Source organism: Aythya fuligula, chromosome 1, assembly GCF_009819795.1.
Source record: "Aythya fuligula isolate bAytFul2 chromosome 1, bAytFul2.pri, whole genome shotgun sequence".
Lineage (NCBI taxonomy): Eukaryota > Metazoa > Chordata > Aves > Anseriformes > Anatidae > Aythya > Aythya fuligula.
Window position 1 is genome coordinate 189,651,548 of NC_045559.1, and position 22,206 is coordinate 189,673,753.

General features: G+C 38.1%; 1 protein-coding gene across 1 annotated transcript in view; it reads right to left on the reverse strand.

The window, feature by feature from the left end:
• LOC116501818 (probable ATP-dependent RNA helicase DDX10) overlaps positions 1–21,967 on the reverse strand; it is a 77,931-nt gene extending 55,964 nt beyond the window's left edge. Inside the window, exons 1-2 of the mRNA XM_032207420.1 lie at positions 21,872–21,967; positions 19,490–19,651 (exon numbers count right to left, since the gene is read on the reverse strand). Coding sequence (XP_032063311.1) covers positions 19,490–19,651; positions 21,872–21,967 — 258 coding nt within the window. The remainder of the gene's footprint in view (positions 1–19,489; positions 19,652–21,871) is intronic.
• Positions 21,968–22,206: the final 239 nt, after the last annotated feature.

Below are 22,206 nucleotides of genomic sequence, written 5' to 3' on the forward strand. Positions count from 1 at the left end.
GCTGCACTATTAATTCCCAACAGACATTCCTGCTGGTGCTCTCGAGCCTCTGGCAGGTATTTTTGCTGCAGTCTCTTCAGCTGAGGACTGACAAAGGCTTATTACTCTGCCACATAACTCTACTGTCAGGCCAATTCCAATTTTCCAGCGCTAGCTCCAGTTTTATCAAGGTGTATTAGAAGCTACCATACAAAGCTGCTTGGAAAAGCAGTGTGGTTCATGTGCAGAGCTGGGAAAAGGAGAACAGAGCTGCCACAATTTTCAAAAATGGTGTCTACATTCAATTTCTTTTGAGACTTCTGTCTGGTATGTGCCATTTTCTATCCTCTCAACTACCGAAAACACAGAAACGTTAGTTTTCTTTCAAATGTGGAGTAAATCAACCTTTCCTCTCCAAATCAAAACAGATCAATTTCATTCCCAAAGGATGGCAAGGACAAAACTGCCTGACGTTTGTGTCTCTCTGCTTTACACAGCTCTCCAGTGCTGTTCCTGACAGCTTTGCACACCAACACCTCAACACCTCCAGACCTACACGCCAGGGCATTCAACACACACCATAAAGCAGAACAAAGACATTGCTTTAGTCAAATCTAACACAGCTCTTGTATTACTTCAGGTATTTTAAAACACAAAAAAAAGCAAGCAAAAATAACAATTGCATTTAAGGGCATGCGAGCCAAAAGAAACCCCTGGGACCAAATGCTACCTGATATGGACACAGTCAGACTGCTCTGCAACAAGCAAGACCCAGCATCTGGAGCACAAGCCCACTGCATCTCTTAACCCTCAGTCCCCCAGACAGACAAATCACCCAGCAGCACAGATGTACACTGAAAAAAAAATTATATCTGATTTTCCAAGACCTCAAAACAGAGGTGTTTTGTTTTTTTTTTTTCCATGATCATAATTTCCTGGGAGTGTTACTTCATCTTAAATCAAACTGGTTTTGTTTATTTGCCAATATGTATTGGCTCTATTAAACTGATTGCAGAACACCTTCCAAATTGCCCAAAATTTCATCATTAAAACACTACAACCTTTACCACCAACTTTACATGACTTATATTTAAAGGTCCCTGCCAACCTAATTAAAACAAGAACAGGTATCACACTGAAAGAGCTCCCTGATTTATGATAAATGGACAAAGGAAAAAAGAGATGAAACCAGTTCACTGGGATGAACACTGCTGTGTTTAAATATACAGTGGCACAAAGAATGAAGACCTGGCCTCTTTCTGAATGCCAATATGAAAGCAATATGAAAGACAGGAGTAAATGCTTTTTCTTTCAAATATGAGCCACGCACCTTTATGAAATAGAAAAGAGAGAAGAGGAAAAGAGTTGGAAACAGTCAATGAATTACCTTGCTCCAAGCAGAAAGCCCAGTAAGGCAGACTTCAGCACAGGTAAAAGGATATTAGACAGGATGTTACCATATTCCAGAGGGAGATATTATTCCTTCTCTTCCAAGTCAAATCTGTATTCATTTGATCATTTTTACTTATGCTTTTCTAATGCTTTTACTGAAGTTTTCCACTGTCTCCCACCCTTTTTCTAAATGCTTTAGTTGCGCGTTCTTTTCTCTTTGAGGTCACCATTGCTCTCTTATTTTTCTGCAAAAACTGTGATCCTTTTCAAACTTTACTTCTGAGCTAGAAAATAACCCACCAGATATTACAAAGCGGGATAAAGGTATTTTTAAATTGGACAGAACAGAAAATTTTAGATGGAAAATTTCTATGGTATGTGAAAAGACAGTGTCATAACTACAGCCACAGGCTTAAACCAACAGAGTAACCGCTGAAGTTCCTGCTCCAGGGATTTACCACAGAGCACTGGAACGACAGCTATGAAAGCAGAAGATTGACATAATGGCACAGCAGAGCACTATGCTGGACAGCATAATATATGTAAGTCTCTAAAGAGACAAAAGGTCTCAAAGGTGCAGAGACTGAAATCAGGAGTACAAAATAACAACAGGAGAGAGAGGTGTTACCAGGACCCTTTTTTTTTTTTTTTGTAGGACTTGGTTCTTTGTTAATGAAAAACAAAACCAAATTCCCTATAGAGTGCATCTATACACTTGGTTGGAATTCGGAGTGTGTTTCAAAAAGTAACACCCTCATCAGCCCCACTTAGGTTTTGCTTCACATTACGAGGCAGTCTCCAGTAGCACAGCTAATAGACTCATACCAGTGCTGGGCATTCCCGGGATCATTCACGCTGAGATCATCAGGAGGCCTCTGCTCAGCCTGGTCCAGCCTCCTGCTCACACCATCTCTGAGGTCAGACCATGCTACTCAAGGCTTCATCACATTGGGTCAAAATCCCAAGGATGGAGACTGCAGAGCATCTCCAGGCAATCCGTGCCTCTGCCTGACTGTCCTCACACAGAAAAGGTTTCTACTTAGCCCCAAGCTGGACCTTTTGTTTCAACTCATGCCCATGGCCCTCTTGCTCTGCACTGGTCTGAAGAGCCCGGCTCTCTCCTTGCTGACCTCTCTGGAAGTACTGAGAGCTGCTGTGGGGTCCCCAAAAGCCATCTCTGCTCCAGGCTGACCAAGTTCCCCCAGCCTCTTCTCACAGGACCCCCGCCTCAGTGACTTCTGCCGATCTCTCTGCTTTGTCAGTGCCTTCCCATGCTGGGGGTCCCAAAACTGGTGCACTATTCCAGACAGGATGTCATGAAGGTTGAGGAGAACAATCACTTCCCTCAAAGTGATTCAATTCAAGGCATCAGCTAAGAGGTAATCAGGTGTAACCTCACCACCACGTGACGGTGTGCAATCTGGCTGTCAGCACCAACTACATTATGCTGCAAACTTGCTTGCTGATGTAGGAATAGCCATGTTATAATGTAGGCTTCAATGCAGGAAAACAATCTTACTGTGGCACTGCTTCGATTTATGTGCAGCTTCAAGCACATGCATCAGTACTTAGAGCCCTGAAAAACCATGTGCTGAACAAGCGCTAAAATACTTTTCCCCAGCCAGGACCTTATTTTCTATTAGCTAATGGACAAATTGTGAATTTTACTGTGCCAAAGAAATATCACCATGTAATAAAGACACCCTATTATATGACTGCATGAAATTAGAAATTAACTATAGTGCCTTAAGTTACAAGGAAAGGCTTCAGCGTAGCCAGGAACATAGATTTTCAAAGACTCATGTTGAGTATTTTAACACGATGTCACACTTCCTCATTTCTATTGCTAGGAAGAAATATGGGCACATGCAGAACACACATGGACAGCATACTGTAAGACAGTTGTAATAATGTAATCAAATGTGGCAAAGTTTAACCAAACAATCTGATCTTGATTTGTTTTCTGTCAATAGATTCTGTTCATCTATGGATGTGCCTGTAGCTATCTGTATCTACTCGGTGTCTAACATTGGTTTTCATAGACAGGAAAAAAAGAAAGTTACACAAAGTCTGGGTTTTCTTGGAATATTTAACACAGACCACAATACCAGATTTTATCACTGCCCTATCAAGCTATAAATCATAACTTGTAAAAATAGCACATAATTTAGAGACAAAAAAAATCCTAGCATAGGAAAACAAAAGGCTGTTTCAACGTATGAATACTTCATTATACATGCTACTGGCTGACTATCTGTACAGCAAAACTTCACATCATAGCACCACAAGGTTGTCAGATAAAGCTTTAAAACATCACAGTTTGATTAAATGCTCTGGTCTACAATTACGCGTGTTTTATTTTGCATTTATATTGAATTGTAGCTCCCTTTTGCACCTATATAGCATCTTCTTTACAGTTTAGAGCTAGCTATGTGCTTTTGGGGCTATCAACATTGAGCACGAGAAAGAAGTTTAACCAAAAATCAGTGAAATAATTTGCTGCAACTTAACTTGGCCCCTTCGGATGCAAACCAAGCAATCTCACATTAAAAGACAAGGGTCAGAATATCCTTTTATTATCTGAGATCAGCAACATGATGGATTTTGAACAGCTGCTAAATACAGATTATGAAGACATTTGCAGAACAGTTGGGACAGATCAAGGACCACAGGTTCATGGACTTATGAAACAGGTGAGGAGATGGGATCAATGTTCCTGACTAGCACAACATAGGACTGAATTAACTTCTACTACAATTTGTATCCTGGTTTAAAAAGAGCACTATCTAGATATTAAAAACCTTTCACTGAAGGACAGTACACCACAGTCACTCAAAACTAGCTGCTGTTTGTAATCTGGTCTATTTATCTTGGATCCCTTGGGATTCCGTTCCAGTGCCCAGCCACCCTCTTGGTAAAGAACTTTTTCCTAACAACCAGCCTATGATTATATTATATATTTATCCAGCTGCATGCTAGACATTTTGTCCAGAAGGATTCTGTGGGAAACAGTATCAAAAGCTTTACTGAATTCTGAAAAGATTACATTAACTGACCCTGGTCAACTAGGCAATTAAGTTCAGGACTTTCCCCTCATGAACCCCTGTTGGCTGCTACCAATGACTGCTTTTATCTTTCAAGTGTTTTCCAGTAACTCCCAGAATAATCTTCTCCATCTTCTTTTAACAGGCCCTGATGCGAGACTGGCAGGCCTGTAATAACCAGAGTCTTCCTTCTTGCCTTTCTTAAAAATTGGAACAGCATTTGTCAGCTTCAAGTTGACTGGGACCTCTCCAGACTCCCAAGAAAAGTAATTGAGAGAGGTCTTGTGATGATATCAGCCAGCTCTCAAGTATTATCCCTGGGATGAATCCCATCAGGCCCCATAGACTTACATGCATCCAGATGGAGCAGCAAATACTGCACAAGTTCAGGGTTGGTTGAGGATCATGCCAGAAGAATCCCACTGCAATAGTTCACATCAACCTGATCAGCTAGAACATGCAACCAAATCTTTCTCTAAGGGAAGAGCTCAATCCTAAAAATATGTTCCAAATTTCTCATTCCTAGAAATCTATATTCATGCCTGTCTTAAAACACAACTTTATTTGTTCAAGCACAGCTTAGCAGGAAAGCCTTCTTCCATTTCACCGTAAAATAATCTTGAAATAGCACACTACAAAGAACAAATCTCATGGTCCCACTAGAAGCATCTACTTAATCAGGAGCCACTGATTTGGGATGTTGCAGTTGCTGAAGTTTTAGTCCCTTTAATTTGCACAACGTTAATTGTATTAAATCTAACTTACTAATCAAAACATTTAAGTGAAAAGCTTGCAGAAAAATCAGTATCTTCCATAATTTATTTACCAAACCAGATTCCGTTCTGACAAAAATAAACATACATACGCATTTCAGCACACCTCCTTTCCACAAAACCACTCATTATAGATACTCCTTTCATTTAGTTCATCGTTAAGGCAAACTTAAGCCAGTCATTCTATTATTCTGCTGTAGATTACCAGCAGGCTAAGTTATCAACTTATTATCCTTAAAAGTATTATCATGGTAGTTCTCAAATCCTCCCAGAACTCTCCTGCTGTTTCAAGACCCTTTTTAAACCAACGTTAATGGTATTACGCAGCTCAGAGACCTTCTTTATCAGCTTTTAAAAACTTCCTGCAAAGTATCATTCTTTTCCCCCAGTTACACATCAAGTTAATGAGGATGGTTAATAATCTCAGTGATTACAGGAATGAAAAGCTTTAATCATCATCATGTAGTTTGACTATATCATTTGGCATTCCACTAAACAAAAAGCAGTTACAGCTACTGCAACCTTCTACCTTTTCTGCATGAGAACTGGCAACTGCTCTGCCTAACCAGCAGCCAAAACCATGGATATAAAACTGCTTCTGTTTCTAATATATGGAAAAGTTAGAATATTAGCTCTGCAACGGACTTTTCAATTTTTCCTCTTTCACAGTTGGATTTTAAAACAAAAATTCATACCCTTTTTACTTCTCCCTCAAGACACTAACACATTTATTAAAAGACGAAACTCTAACATTCCCATTCTGTGTTCTTAAGTTGAGGCAAAAAAGGAACGAATAATAACAGCCCTCTCTATATGGTGAGGTTAGGAATATGTGAAAGATACACATAAACTCTGTTTATATGGATCAGCCTTAGTTTTAGGATATACAAACAAACAAAAAATTGCACTTTTGAAAGCTGAAAGTACTTTTTTTTTTTTGTCTATCACAGAAAGCCCCTTTTTCTTTGACTCCCTTATTTGTACAGTTAATTGAGAGTTCATTTTATTTTGTCCAGAGGTTTAACAGCAACATTAAAAAAATACACAGTTTATTGTCACTTGTTATTAACAGATTTATTTGACATAGTTCAACAAGGCCAAGTGCAAGGTCCTACACCTGGGATGGGACAAACTCAAGCACAAATACAGGCTGGGCAGAGAATGGATTGAGAGCATCCATGACGAGAAGGACCTGAGGGTGCTGGTGGATGAAAAGCTTGACATGAGCTGGCAACGTGTGCTTGCAGCCCAGAAAGCCACTCATATCCTGGGCTGCATCAAAAGCAGCGAGGCCAGCAGGGTGAGGGAGGGGATTGTCCCCCTCTGCTTTGCTCTTGTGAGAGCCCACCTGGAGCCCTGCGTTCAGCTCTGGGGCCCCCAGCACAAGAAGGATGTGGAAGTATTAGAACAAGTCCAGAGGAGGGCCACAAAGATGATCAGAGGGCTGGAGCAGCTCTCCTGTGAAGACCGGCTGAGGGAGCTGGGGTTGTTCAGCCTGGAGAAGAGAAGGCTCCAGGGAGACCTTACAGCGGCCTGCCAGTACCTCAAGGGGGCTACAGGAAAGCTGGGGGGGGGGGGACTCTTTGTCAGGGGGTAGAGTGATAGGACAAGGGGTAACAGCTTTAAACTAATAGAGAGCAGGTTCAGATTAGATATTTGGAAGAAAGTCTTTATTTAGATGGTGGTAAGGCCCTGGCACAGGCTGCCCAGAGAAGCTGTGGATGCCCCATCCCTGGAGGTGCTCAAGGCCAGGCTGGATGGGGCTTTGAGCAACCTGGGCTGGCGGGAGGTGTCCCTGCCCATGGCAGGGGGTTGGAATTAGACAAGTCTTAAAGGTCCCTTCCAACCCAAATCTCCCTATAATACTACCACATTAGTGTTTTTTTTCTTTCAGCTTTTCAATTTCTAAACAGCGTCTGCGTGGTTTTTGCTTTTTGTTTTGTTTTACAATAAATGTCTCCTTTTTCTTCAGGAATTTCTACGTAGCTAATAACTCGGATTTACTTGAAATATATTCCTGGTTTTGGTGACGGACAGCAGTTTTACCAGCCTTAAATTTCACTGACCTCTTCTATTTGCTTACCCATAGGCATGAAATAGTCTCACTCGATACAAGTAATGCATCATTCCATATTTAGCCCTGTGAGCATTATAATAGCCTAGGGCAAACGTATTTCCTATAAAAATTTCATGTTCATCTGAGTCTGAAGCTGTTGTTTTTGTTTTTTGTTTCTTTGGTTTGTTTTTAAATGCTAAAGAACTCCTGCCGGGTTTGATCAAAACTTTTAACGCTGCATTTTTAATAATCGATGCTTTACCTGCTGGTGCCATATTTTGGAGCTACCCATCTATCACATTTAACAGCTGAGGCCATGGTGTACAGTTCTCACAATTGGTCAGGGTTTGAAACAAGTCACTCTTTTGCCTGAAAAATTCTGGTTGTCATTTACTAATAAGGCCTTGCTAGTTGATACCAGTACCAGATATCGTCTCTCCATATCTACTCTATTTTTGTAAGACACAGAGACTCCAGAGTCAGCTGTGCTACACAAAATACACACACAGCTGTTCAAAAATTCACAGCATCTCTTATATACTGGCATCATCGTATTCAAAAGCTGGTTTCCACCCAGATTTTAAAGCGCAGATGTGCTCTGAAAAGTGACTTAATAAATAGCACTGTGGTATCCCACATTTGTCTTCTCCCAGATTTCACACCAGGTCTGTGCTGCTTACACACAAAAGGTGTTTTTTTTTTCCAACTGCTCAGCTTGCAAGCAACTTGGGATCTGAAAATCCTGCTCTACTAAACACGCCACTAGCCCATAAAGCAAGATTAATCTTCTAGTTACACAGTCAGCATGCACATGAGCCAACATAGAAAAAAACGATGCCATCCTCCACAGTGGTTCTGTTCTGCACAGGTAGACAGAATAAAAACTAGAAATTAGTGACAGCTATTTATTATTTTTAATACCTGAAAAATCAACAGAATGGGGGATGGCTGAATACACAGAGTAAGAAAATTCCATTTCAGCAGTCACTTTTTTAGCCATTGCTACATTTTATTAACTTTTGTATTTGGTATATTTTATGTCTTTAAGTATGTATTTTAGTATCTGTTTTCTAATAAAGATTAGCAAATCATCTACGTGCAAGCAGTGGTCCAACTACCAAATTAAAAGAATGTTCCCAGATGAAAGATCAAATTGAATAGATGTTGAACATTATTTTCAACCAAGGGAAAAAGTATAAATTAGGTTAAAAAATGGTCACCTCTGAATAAACAGATTTTAATGTCTTCAAATTAAAAAATAAAGTTTTTATGACTTTGGTGATTGATTTTTCTTTTAATTTGTTAACATGTGGTTTTAGACATCTATTAAGCAATCCCTTTAAGTAAAAAAACTATATGAAGATAACAATGTAAACCCCATCCATGGACCTGATGCTTATTTAATAGGTAGAGAAAATGAAACACACAGGTTTAGTATGACCTGTTTAAAACAACATAGTGAAAGTGTGAAAGTGCATCATCAAAAGCATGTGAAAGATGGCCCGATGACAAAACGACAATCTTAAACATTAAGAAAGCATTAGAAAAGATCTTAAACGTAACTGAAGAAAGGTATCTTCAGTTAACAGAAGAAAAAACAAACTAGAAGAAATCGACCCTTACAGGGCATAGTTAGAACAAAACCAAAATGGGAAACCAGTTGAAAAAAAAAAATCAAAATGATTCCTTTCTCATCTAACATCTGAACACATCGAACATGTTTCTAGTGCAGGTTTTGTTGTTTTTTTTAACAAGTTGCTAAGTAATTTCAATAGGCCATCTGTTTTGAACATATGTATACTTAACACATGTATACAAATATACACATACAGTTTGTTTCTAACAAATAGCTTTGCAAAATTAACAAATAGGAAAGAGATGTTACATTCTGATAATTAAAATACAGAGGTAGTCCAGTAACATTCTTTCTTTTTTGGGCAAATTGGAATCTGAGCCAAATTCTGAACCTACAGAAACGAATGGGATTCTTTCAAATGAATACACAGACACTTCCATCAAAACCTATGTATATTCATATACAAACATAAATGTGTAGGGGTAAAGGTAACCTTCATTCAACTTAAAATACGCTTTCAGAATAATTATATCAGGGATTAAGCTAGTTAATGGTGCTTAAAATTAACATTTAACATCGCAAACAGAAAACTTAAGGACAAATTCAATGGGAGTTGCACTGCAAAAAATGCCAGGACTTTATAGAGAATAAAGTCTGATCGAGATGAATACTTTCTAATTCTTCAACTACTTTGTTTTGCAGGAATTATACCTTTTAAGACTGGAAATTCATAATCTAGATGGGTCACAGACTGAGCTGCCTTAACTCATACACCATCCTGACAGGAGGCAGAAAGCCCAGAGCTCCCTGTGCCTGCTCATGCAGATACAGGCACCAGCAGTACCCGAGTGCTGAGCAAACAAAGGGTGCAGCTCCCATCAGACGATGCTAGTTTGCCTCTAGGATCCAGGAAAGGCAGAGGCTGGCATTCTGTGCAGTCGTGCCATTACGTCCTTCCCTGACAAGATGATGGCTGCAACCCCACCTCAGCTGAAGTTAATGTAAGCTTGCACTTCTTCAGCCTCCCCCCACCTTCCACTTGCAAATTCCTGCTTACAGGTGGTACTGGCATTCATCTGCTCAGGGCATACTCAAACCACTTACTCTGTCACTTCATTTCCTTCTTTTCCACATCAATAAGATGAGGCCAGGAACTCTGATTTTGCTGGAAAACTCTAGAAAATATTCAAGGGCACTTCAAGTTTTAAGTGCAGCCCATCCAGCTTTTGAAGTGAAGAGAAAAAAAAAAGCAAGCAATGAGCAAGCTGCTGCCTCCGCCAGCAAGGCCAAACGGATCCTGGTGCTGACTGAAAAAGGATGTCTGTCAACCCACCTGTCAGTGCCGTACCCCTTATCTTAATAGCTCTGCACTTGGGCTATAACAGCAGCATTGCCTGCATACAATAGCTATGAAAGTGCTTTCTAATGAAGTAATACTCTCTTGATTTATTTTACACATCTCCCCATCTCTAATACTTCTCTTTGCAGCTGAGCTAAACGCTCCTCTCAGCTGCTACCTGCTTTCCTTTATGTCCTGCTCCCACACTGGCACACTCCTTACAGGAGGGAACAGTACCAGCCCCACACAGCACCACAGTGAGCCAACTGAACAAATACACCCAAAGCTGAGAAATTTCACCTCACAGTGAAGGACTGGTTCAAGTGCTTTACTTAATAAAGAGTACCTTTTTTTCACTTTCAGATTATTTCCTTTGAAATAGGATGCAATCTCTCCCCAGAACTAAAGTATTGATCAATTTCCAGCTACAAATACTATTTTTCATGTTTGTTTGTTTGTTAATCTTCCAGCATACCGAATGGTTTGTGTTGCCTAACATCTATTTATTTCTTTATCAACTGGACATGCTTTCTTTTGTTTATCATGAATAAAAATGAGAAAAAGAAAATCCCTGGAGGGTCTGTTCTGCTTCTTGAACTGTAATAGATCACTGAGTACAGTGAATAACAAGTATTTTTAGTATTATTTTTATAAAATTATAAACCAAATATGTTTAATCATAAATTTTCTGTCATCGATGGAAATCATTTGCAAAAGCAGGTCAGGGTCTGGAGAGACGAGGCCCAGAGCTCCACATGGAGGGGCCCAAAGGAAGGGGCAGGTTTGAGGAGCTCCCCCAGAAAAACTCTTTCACCTGGGCCATGGCTGGGGCTGCAGTCAGAAGACAAAGGCTATAGTTTTAATTGGAAGTAAACCTAAGGAGTGCAGTATGGTGCGAGGTACATAATGGAAAAATAACCACTATAAATACCAGCTGACATTTTAACTGATTTGAGCTGATCATTCTTCTCCTGCTGGTTAAAATCACCATCATTACTGCTTTTAAAATTAAATCCGCAGTTTAATTCTAACCTTCAGCTAATTTAGGTTGTAAAGAAAAAGAAATTTTCCTCCATGACTAAACTTACATCTTGTTTTCAAGTTTAAAAATTGTCAACAACAGGATGACACGCAAGGTGCCCCTTCCACTGTGCCAATTCCAGTCACACAGATTTTCAGTCATGGTTAGGTGACCACAGATATCCAAGTACTCTCTCAGAATATGCTCAATATACTGTATAACTACACTATCTTTTCTGCCCCTAAATGCATCCAGACATCTTCATGTTTTTTTATGCAGCAGCTCAAAACTCGGTACTGTGGCTGTTATATCAAGCCACTACGATTCCTATTTTTCTTCCTTGGAGGAAGCATCAATTCCAGATTCTGAAGAACTATATGTGAATTGATAGAAAATTAATTAAATTTATCTCTCCCCTACTCTCCTTCGTTCATATATATACAACCATAAAGTCACAGAATGACAGAAAGGTTTGGGTTGGAAGGGACCTCAAAACCCACCCAGTCCCAGCCCCCTGCCATGGGCAGGGACACCTCCCACCAGCCCAGGTTGCCCAAAGCCCCATCCAGCCTGGCCTTGAGCACCTCCAGGGATGGGGCATCCACAGCTTCTCTGGGCAGCCTGTGCCAGGGCCTCACCACCCTCATTGTGAAAGACGTCTTCCTTATATCCAGTCTAAAACTTTACTCATTTGGTTTAAAACCATTGTCCCGTGTCCTGTTCCTTCAGGCTCTGGTAAAAAAACACTCTATCTTTCTTATAAGCCCCTTTTCTATGCATGCATTGTATGTGCATGTCTTTGGAGTACATGCCCAGCCAGGTCCATAACCTGACAGCACAGCAGCCTTCACCTAAGAGGGACCACAAAAGAAACCTCTTGGTGTTGGGAGTCCCCAAGATTTCAATTTCCTTACCAGTCTGCACCCTTACATTTTCAAGAATTAATTTTAAACAGGAAGTTATTGAATAAATTCACTGGGATAAGCACGCTCTTCCTGAAGCTCCACGATTTTTATTAGATAAAAGTCTTTCCATAAGGTATGTCTTGTACCTTGCAATACCAGTCCCCTGAAGATGGCCTGAGCTTATTTGCTACTAATGCCACCCAAATCAGGGAAAACATTACTTTTAGCCATCTTCTCATGTTGATCACACTAAGTTCACAGCATTTACTTGCTGGAAAATTAGGTAAAAAGCAAGGCTCCTGTTCATTTTTCCTTCAGCACCTATTTTGCTGAGCTTGGGTTAGCAGAAAGAGAGGTTATTAAAAAGCAAGATGAATCCCTCTCTGCCACTATTTTCTTCCTAACAACAGTGCATTTTCAGCTGAAAACTTGAAAAATGGAGTGTTAAAACATGTTCTGAATACTTTATTCGCTTCTCCCTTTATTGTTGTTTATAACATTTTACACATTTCAAAAGAGCTCAAATTCATACCTCTCGCTGCGATGCCATTAAATACCCATTAATGCAGAATTCTTTTCACAGCGTCTTGATCAGTGTTACTGCCCTTTCCCATGTGGTCAACTGCTAAGATTTACTTTGCTTCCAAAATTTCAATAAGCATTAATTACGTTACAATTATACTTCAGATTTTTATTTATTTTTATCCATCACATTTTCAATTTCTCCCCGTTTGCAAAGGAAGGGGAGGGTAACAGAATGTGAGACTCATGAAGGAAACCTAATTATAGCGTAGATGCTTTGCAAGTTTCCACACGCCTTAAGGCACTGCAACACACATCTCATCTAATCCAAGCATCTCATGAATGCACCAAAACATATTTCTGATCACACTGCAAACTGTACTCATTTAGAAGACATTCACAAATGGATTTACAAGCTATGGCCTGTGGATGCCTTCTGGCCTGTGGATGACTACGTCTGCTAATCATCAGAAATGATTCTGTGAAAAAAAGTTCCTATTAAGCTGACAGGCCATATTCACCTTTAAAAAAAAATAATAATCTCATGGAAGTTTTGATTTTAAGAAGCTCCAATTTCCCCCTGCAAGTTCTTCCATTGTCAAGATCATACTGAAGAAATGATAAGGAGAGGGATTTTAAATGGAAAATGGCCTATAAAATGACAGGCTTTTTTTTTATATATATAAAAAGCAGTGTTTTTGTAAATCTACTCACTTGTAAACTAAATCAAAATATGAACCTACATGTAGGACACACATGTAATAAAACTTGCTGAAACAACCCACACTTGCACAGCATTCCATAAATTGTTTCCTATTCACCCTTTTAAAGCCAATGAAGAGACCTCAGGGACTAGAGCACGTGCCATTGCAGAGAACTTTCTGATTACTGAGGCACCTAGTCATGGAGCAGACTGCTGCACTTGGGTTATACAACACCAAAATGTATTTGGTTTCAGGTGGTATTCTCACATATCTACATGACATTTTAAATAGATTTAACATGTTTCAGAAATTGTTTCAAAGGAAGAAATGAAAACTGCCAAATATACGAAGCAGGAAACTACACCACCAGCATCACACATAGCAGGAAGGAAAGGAATTAGGAGGAAATATGAATCAAGACATGAACATACAAAACTTGCTGAAGAGCAGGAACAGAAGTTACGATATTCAATGGATCTGAAGCAAAAACAGAGGAAAAAAGTCAGTAAGCAAGGCAGAAGACCAAGAAATGGAGCTGCCATACCTGCTGCTAGAAAAGATGCCAACTGGACAATAAAAAGATCCTTAGCAGTCTGCTTGCAGGATAGAAATGAAAACAAAGACAAGAATGAAATAATGATTGCTACTGCAGAAAGTAAAGGTCAAACGACAGAGTTTGTGCTATATTGTGATATATTTTGGCTGACAGTGCAGCGGCATACAGAGGAGTTTAAGAGAAGGAATGACAGTCACGAGTGATGGATTTAAGACTCTGTATACAAGGGACTGCTGAATGCCAGTGAGAGAATGGGCAGGAAGGGATGAAAGTGTGAGACTGACATCTGTATTTTCTCCATGAAAAAAAAAAAAAAAAAAAGTAAAATCTTAAGCAAAGTGGAAGTTGTAGGAAGAACACAGCATGAGAAATGGAGGAAATCCACTGGAAAGCAAAAAAGCATAGAAACACCTGAGCCTAAATTACTTTATTGCATGTATTTTTTAAAGAGCTTTGATTCTGTTACATGTTCCAGCTTTAATATATGCCACAAGCAAAATGAAATATGTCGTTCAGTTAACAGTGGAGAGGTGGAAGGGGAGAACCAGAGTTACTCAGTTTTCTCATTGCTTTCCTAAATCGTCTTTTCTGTTGTTCCACAGACTTATTAGCAAGCAATCATTCTCCACATTCTCCAAATATTCTTTCCAGGTTTTATTTAGCAAGCTGTCACATGTATAATTCAGAGTAATCCCCCAGCAGTGGGCTTACTATGATGTCTTATTCCAGTAAATTTTTTCCCTATTTCACAACCGGCTATATTACTGCTGGAGAATTAATTTCTACTCTGTTTGGAGAGCTTTTATTTATTTATTTTTGATGGTTCTGCCTCTCAACCACAAGAAAAACACTGAGCATTGCTAAGTACAATATGTGAAATAAATCTCTCCTAAATTGCAATTCCCTCGATCAGCATTGCCACATTTCTCTTGTGTCATCTTTTTATGTTACCTAATTGGCATCACTGGGCACTTGCACTGCTCATTTTCAGACCTACTATCTTCAATATGCCAATAAATGAAGAATATAGCAGATTTAAATTTTGCTTTTTAGTAATTTTTTTGATAAATGTTAGAAAGCACAGAGAAACAAATGCACTATTTATTGTACTAGATTAGCATGAACAAGATACAGTCTTCAGACTGCATCCAGTAGGTTAGGTATAATGTAACCAAACCTACTGCTTATACAATGAAAACCTAGCACTAAGGGTTTCTTTTCAGCAGGAGTACTTATGGATGTGCATATGTATGCTACATCTTCAAGTTTCATAAAGAAAATTTATAGGAAGCAAAGTTATTATTCCACCAGGGTGTCTTCTAACACATCACGTCCTAATAATATGTCTGAAATGGAGACTCAAGATGCGCTCTCAAGTTTTTCACACATAGTCAACACAGGTCATTACACCACGATACAGAAACGGATCTTTATAGCCAGAATTTTTGTATTAAGAATAATCTATTTTAAAACACACACTTTTTTTTTTTCCTCTGGTCAACTACAGCTGTGTAATAGATTAAAACTAACAGTAATTTTTAAAAGTATTTTCATTCTGGTAACTTCCTTGATATATTTAAATAAATTTGTTGACTTTCAATAGTCAAAGTTATGGAACAGACATGAGCTGGTCACACATGGTATGCCTAAATACTTGCAGTCACTTCTACTGCACACACCTAAGTCCCAAGACACTTTGTTGTGTTCTCATTACAAAGGATAAATGTTGACACATTTTTACACTATCCAACAGTAGGAATTTCAGACTTACCAACTGAGCTTTTGCAGTACAGTGATTGTAACTTCCGTGTTACCCTGCATCACAGACTGCATGGGAGCTCTCTAACCTGAATTTAATGGTTACAAGACTAAATCCATTAAAAAGCAACCTGAGGATGTATTAACCATGTGTCCCAACACAGTCCCATCCAAGTCAAGGTTTAAAGATACATCCATTTGGATTCAGTACTTTTCAATTAATTATCTGCTCACCACCTACAAGTGCTTCTGCATTTAGTTCTCCAGGAGCACTCAGCAGCTCACACTGTGCCTCAGGAGGGGCAACTACCATTAACTGTGCCTTATAGGCAAGAAGATGTAGGCAGAGAGGTAAGTGACTTGCTTAAGGGCTTACCATCAGCTAGTACCACAGTAACACGCCAGAATTCCTGTCTTTTGGTACAGTTTTTAACCTACTAGATTGTGCTGTTTCTGTATTTCTCGTTATGCAGACAGGGCTGCATACACAACTTCAGTAACATGAACTTCAAATAAATCTAAATTTAGCTGCTAATGAAGTGCTCCCTAAGGACCATACTTACCACCAGGTTTGAGACCAAAAACGTACGCAGATGCCTCAATGTATAAATTCACGCAAGAAAATAAATCTGCTGTTCAATGTCTCCTCTAGATTATAGCACAGAAACTCTTCTCTCAATGACACATGAAGGGGCACTAAGACATCCCCACCTTCCCAAAGTAAAGGAAAAAAAGATAAAGTCTCCAGGTCTTTTTGTTGCTTCCACATCCTTTGTTCATAACACACCTGAATCTCTATTAGGTTTCCTCCCCTCCCTCCAAGTGAGGCTTCAAAATAGCACGTGCAGCCAGTCCATCAGGCTCACACACACACACACAAACTTCTAATAGCAAATTCAGACAATGATCGGGCTCCTGTCCAGCACAGCCACAATACATGTATTCAACAATTCTTCTTCCTTAACATCACTGAGATCACAGTCAGAGGTTCAGACTCAGCCAAGTCTCTCCTGTTTACTGATTGTTACCTTTTGTGAAGGGAAACCTTATGAGGTGGGTATTTTTAGATACCACTGGGTAGTCGATGTGAGAGTAGCCACATAATTCCTTTTTACTGTCAGGCAGTTCAAATTTTAAATAATGAGGTTTCCCTTGGCCCAGTCTTAAACACCCTCCACTAATCCTGTCTGCTCCCTAGCATTTTTTTGGTAACGCAGGCCTGACAACTTGCCCCACTGGCAGTTCCAAAAAATATCAGATACAAACCAATGGCTGAAATTGGGTACCCTAAAACGCAGTCATATGCAATACTAGTTTATGATCTCTGAAGTATGCCAAAGACCTTCCCCCTGTAGTGTAAATTAACTAATTATACATTACACATTTTCCGTGCAAAGAAAAAAAAAATGAATAATATCTGCCCGACATGATAACAATGTTACTTCCTCAGGAGTCACTGGAAGAGTAGCTCTTCTGATCACTAGACAAGCTTAAAATGACCTAAGAGGAACAAGATACCATTTGCTTCTGCTCACATCACAGAAAATGTAAGGATTTGACATATTCTCCTAACTATTACTACTAAAACTCTTTCCTAAGCAGCAACAGCTCACTGTCAGCTGTCCCAGACATAAAGCATGTCTTAGTAACTACATAGTTACTATATGATATAGTAACAAAAACATTAAATCCATGCTACTTTACCTTATAAAAGGTCGATTAATTTCTATTGAAAATGAATTAGCATCTCAAACTTGATTGCATTCTAAAGTGAGGGTTGAAGATCATCTTCAACCACAAGGTTAGTGAGACAGTGGGAAAGCAAAGGGAACCCTAAAATCCCTACCAAAGGGAACCCTAAAATCCCATTTCCTGTCCCTTCTGTCCGTCCTTTCAGTTTCATCTCCTTTAAATATGGAGAAGTGAAAAATTAGGATTCTAAAAAAATTTTAAGACCACTTCAAAAATTAAATGACAATCGGGAAACTGAATGCTACGTCACATACAAAGAATTTACCATAAGGAACACTTTCACCTCCAATTGTTATGCCAAAAAATAAAAAGTCTGAATGTGCATGCAATGCCTGAAGGCAGTAAGGCAGCACTTAAAACTACAGATGTATTTCACAGTCCCTCAATCAAAAGCCTTTTTTAAAATATATTTTTCTTTTTTGTTACACTACCATTTTTTTCTCTTCCTAAAGGATAAAAATTAGTTGTAATGCAAAAAACACTCATGCAGTAAGGCAGGCTACAAGATATACGACACTTTTCACAATTACAAAAAATTATAAATAGTTATGATGTGGCATGTTCTGTTCATTTTGTTTGTCTGGCTTTCAGAAAGATGCATTCTCTCATCATTGCATCTCAACAGGTGAAATACTGTGTTGTTTTTTTTTAAATGCAAGTAAACATCTGAGCAATGTTATTTGTTCTCCTTGTCATTATAAAGGCAAAGATGTGTTAACAGACCAGCTGATGAAGTATTTAATCATTACAGTCTCTTATCAAACAACAGCATCACTGAAAGTATATGAATTTGAGAGTAAATAGCAGATTGATCGTGAAGTCATACATTAGTCTCTTCTTCCCTATTCATTAAATTGCATCTTTGAAATCTAATACCATTATTTCCTACAAAATTGACTATGATTTCACCTGTATGATAGAGAATAGATGATATCTTTGCAGCTACCCTCAAATGCAACACTTCACTAATGAAAAACAAGGTGAGATTTTCACGGTCCTCAAATCATTATTACAGGATTACAGGGGTAGACTTTCAGATTAAGTGTGTGAAGTATGCTTTGACTTCAGCTGGAACACTTCTGTGCCTAAATGTAACTTGAAGATTTCATAAATCCTCTCTGAATTATTTTGTTTAAATACAAACCTTAACAGACAGTAGAACATCCAGCATCAATCACTAGCAATTAGTGGATAAAGTCAAACTGAATATAGTCAGCATTTGCAGAGCAGAGCAATAAAACACTTCATAATGCTTCGGAAATCAGGAGCTTTGAGTATAAAGTAGGCCTTTAATCGCATGTGGTTCTAGGATCTCACATTTATTCATGACCAGGAGAAATCCAAACCTTTCTCACAATGTCTAACAGAACAGCATTGAGCACTGAAGACATCCAGTGGTCTTCCATACATGACAAGGTCAGAAAATTCTGCTTTGGTCAATGACAAATAATCCAGAAGCAGTTTGCAAAAATACGGTATGTGATTTAAAGGTTTTTAAATGCCAGTGTTTTGTGTTTGTTGGTTTTTTTTTTTTTTTTAATGCCCAACTACAGTTACTAAAGTTTCCAAATTAAATCCAAAATTATATGACACTGTTTGAATAAATCACGAAAATAAATCCAAGAGCCTTAATAATGCTGATGTAAGAAGTCAGCACTTTTGCATATCTGAAATTTATTACTGAATGTTGAGCTCACAGTAGTCTAGAGACATTTCTGAGATTTTTTAATTCCCCTTTTCCCTGAACACTTTTAAAGAAAAAAAAAAATTCTTTTTTGTCAAGCAAACACTTCCACTGAACACTGGCTTATATTAAGAAAAAAAAAAAAAAAGAAAAAAATGTTCCCACTAAACTCTTACAAGATTTTTATGTTGTAAATAAAGACACGTTGTTATCAACAACTGGTGTTGTATATGGCTTTATGTTATCCAGCTACTTACAATGTCAGAACAATCTTTCTGTGTCCTCTGTAGCCTTGAAAACACTGATGAATTTAAATGAACTGGCACTGCACTTACTGTGCAATACGTTTAAGTATTTTCCCTCACTGAGTAATCTATATCACAGTACCTATTTCTGCACTTCAACAACTGAGGAAGAAATCAACTTACCCTGTGTTTTTCCTTAATTTTCTTCCTATATTCTTCTTTGTCAAATTTGTCTTCTTCCTGCAGTATCTCTTTCACTTTATCTAAGTTGATACCACCGGCATCATCATCTTCATCTGCTTCTGCCACACCGGATTTTTGCACAGGTGGCCACTGCTGCACTAACTGGATTATAGGTAAGAAAAACAATGGTTAGAAATGTTTTTGAACATCAAAGTTTTTATGTCCTAAGTAGTCCAACACATTACTTTTTTCTGGACTAAATAAAAAGGCCATTTGCAAAGAAAAAAATATTTTTAACAATACAAACTCAGATACCTTACTCACATTCAGTCAAAAATAAGTATTTAAAAATAAAGTCTTCATTATACCATGTTACTATTTAATACATTCACTTGAACTTTTTTCCCTTTGCCTAATGGCATAAATAATTTATAACCATGTTAGTCATTTGGAGAGAAAAAATGGTATTTGCTTTCAAGAAACGATTCTCCAAAATCACACAGAACAAAATGCCAGTAAATTTACACAGTACACTTTCACGTAAATTATCAACATTCCAATATTGATAGTTCTCCAAAGGGAGAGAAAAATCAGTTAAAACTTCATCACAGAGCACATGAATAACCCTAACTGCAGGTCTGTGTTTTGGGAGGAAGCAAGGAGGATAGACATGAAGGTTTATTTTAGTTATCATATGAATACTGCACTGGAAATGTTTTAAGATTCAAGTTTGACATGTGGATGACATGCTGAACACGTCCAACATCACTTAAATAACTGAAGCTCTAAACTGAAGACAAAGACTACATATTAACAAAAAAACAGCCCCACCTATCTCATGATATGAGAGCTTATACTTAATGAGCCGATATGTTAGCCAAATCATTCCTGCAGATGGACTGACACGGTAGTAACTCCTAAAAATAAGCTATGTGATAGAAAATACTGAATGTCTTTCAGATAGTTTGTAAAAAGAGGGACAAAGGTAAAACCATGTTTAGGACTCTAATGCACGTAGGGTGTTAATCAGTTGGATCCTGGTTATCCCAACCAAGTGTTACCACGTGCTTTCTTAACATGGACTTTTTCTACTTGTATTTGCTAGAAAATTACATTTCTTAAAGGTGATTTATTTTAAACAGAAGCATGTGGAGGGGAACAGTAAAACTTGAAAGTACAGTTTTATACAGCCCAGCAAAAAAGCAAGAACAGATGCAAAGTTTCTTAACTTAAACAAGTCAAGCATCTTCTCTACTGTTACACTTTTCTAAATACAGTTCTTCTGCTAAGTTTTGCTCCGCATCCTATTTGCTTCATTGTATGGACACATGAAGCATTTGCGCATATATTTTGAGATGAGACAACTACTTTTGAATATCTAAAAATATCTAATTGAGTATCTATTGAATATCTAAATCTAATCTAGTATCTATTCTAGTATCTAAAAATATTTAAATCATTTCCAGTCGATGGGGCAACCTCTAAAACCTTTTAAATATTGTTTAATGACAGTAATTATATGACTATACCCTCTTCATCTGCAATACAAAATCCTTTTATTTTATTTGGTCACAAAAGCAAATGAACTACTTGTAAAGGTGACCTCTCTTTCAGTTTATGCCTTACAGAAATTAATCTAGAGTTTAAAAAAAAAATAAACAAAAAAAACATTACTTTCTTCTTAGTGCTGGAAATGGAAAAACAATGTACACATCTGAAGCTGTGAAATCAAATGTTAGGAAAGTTTATGGAGCATGGAGGCTTGCTCCTGAGGTTATCACCACAATGAAACCCTATAGTGACTAGCAATCCACAGTAGTTCCTTGCTGTATAAAATCAATACATTGCTATTAAAAGATCCAATTAAATTACTGGCCGATTTCAATGCACTGCTGCATCAGCACCAGTAGGCAGAAATTTGGTACTCCCTTAGGCTTTCTAATAACATTTTCCATCTAGAAATATCTAACATTGGAAAGAAAACCAGGAACTTCCTCTAATTCCAATAAGTTAACTCAACTTTGGAGAGCTCTGGCAACTACCTATAGGAAAATAGCATTACCTACCTGTAAGTAAAAAATAGGTTCTCTGTTCCACCTGAAACTGAGGATAATAGGCAGGGAAGGAGTACAGATAGCTAAGTGTAATAACATCTCATCCAAATAACTTAAAAATACAAATGTAAAACAAGGGCAGTACTCAGCATTCCTCTTTTCCTCTGTGGAATAGAACATAAATGGAAGCTGAACAGTTTAGCAAAACGTAAACCAATTATAAGAACCACACACTTCTGAAAAGCTTTTTTTTTTTAATGTACTTTTTTCTTCACAGAAACTACAAATTCAGTTCTCACCAAAATACAGTTATTCTGAATTATCTTACCTCTCCCTCTTCAGTAAAAACTATTCTTGTGTTGACTTTAAATTTCTTCTTCAAGATTTTTTTGGCTTCTTGTGTTCTGGTTGCTTTTTTCTTCATCTTTGAATTTGATGCATTCTGTATAAAAGAAGAAATGAGATTTCTTTGTTTTTTTTTGGTTTTTTTTTGTTTTTTTTTGGGGTGGGGGCATAGAACATATGTTTTCAATTTTCTAAATTCAATTTAGGCATTAAAATGTAATTGCTAAAACATATGAATGCAAGACTGATGCCAGCTGCACATTACCTAGTAGACATTTTTCTTAAACTTGTTTTTTGTAAGCTTGTTCTATCATGACA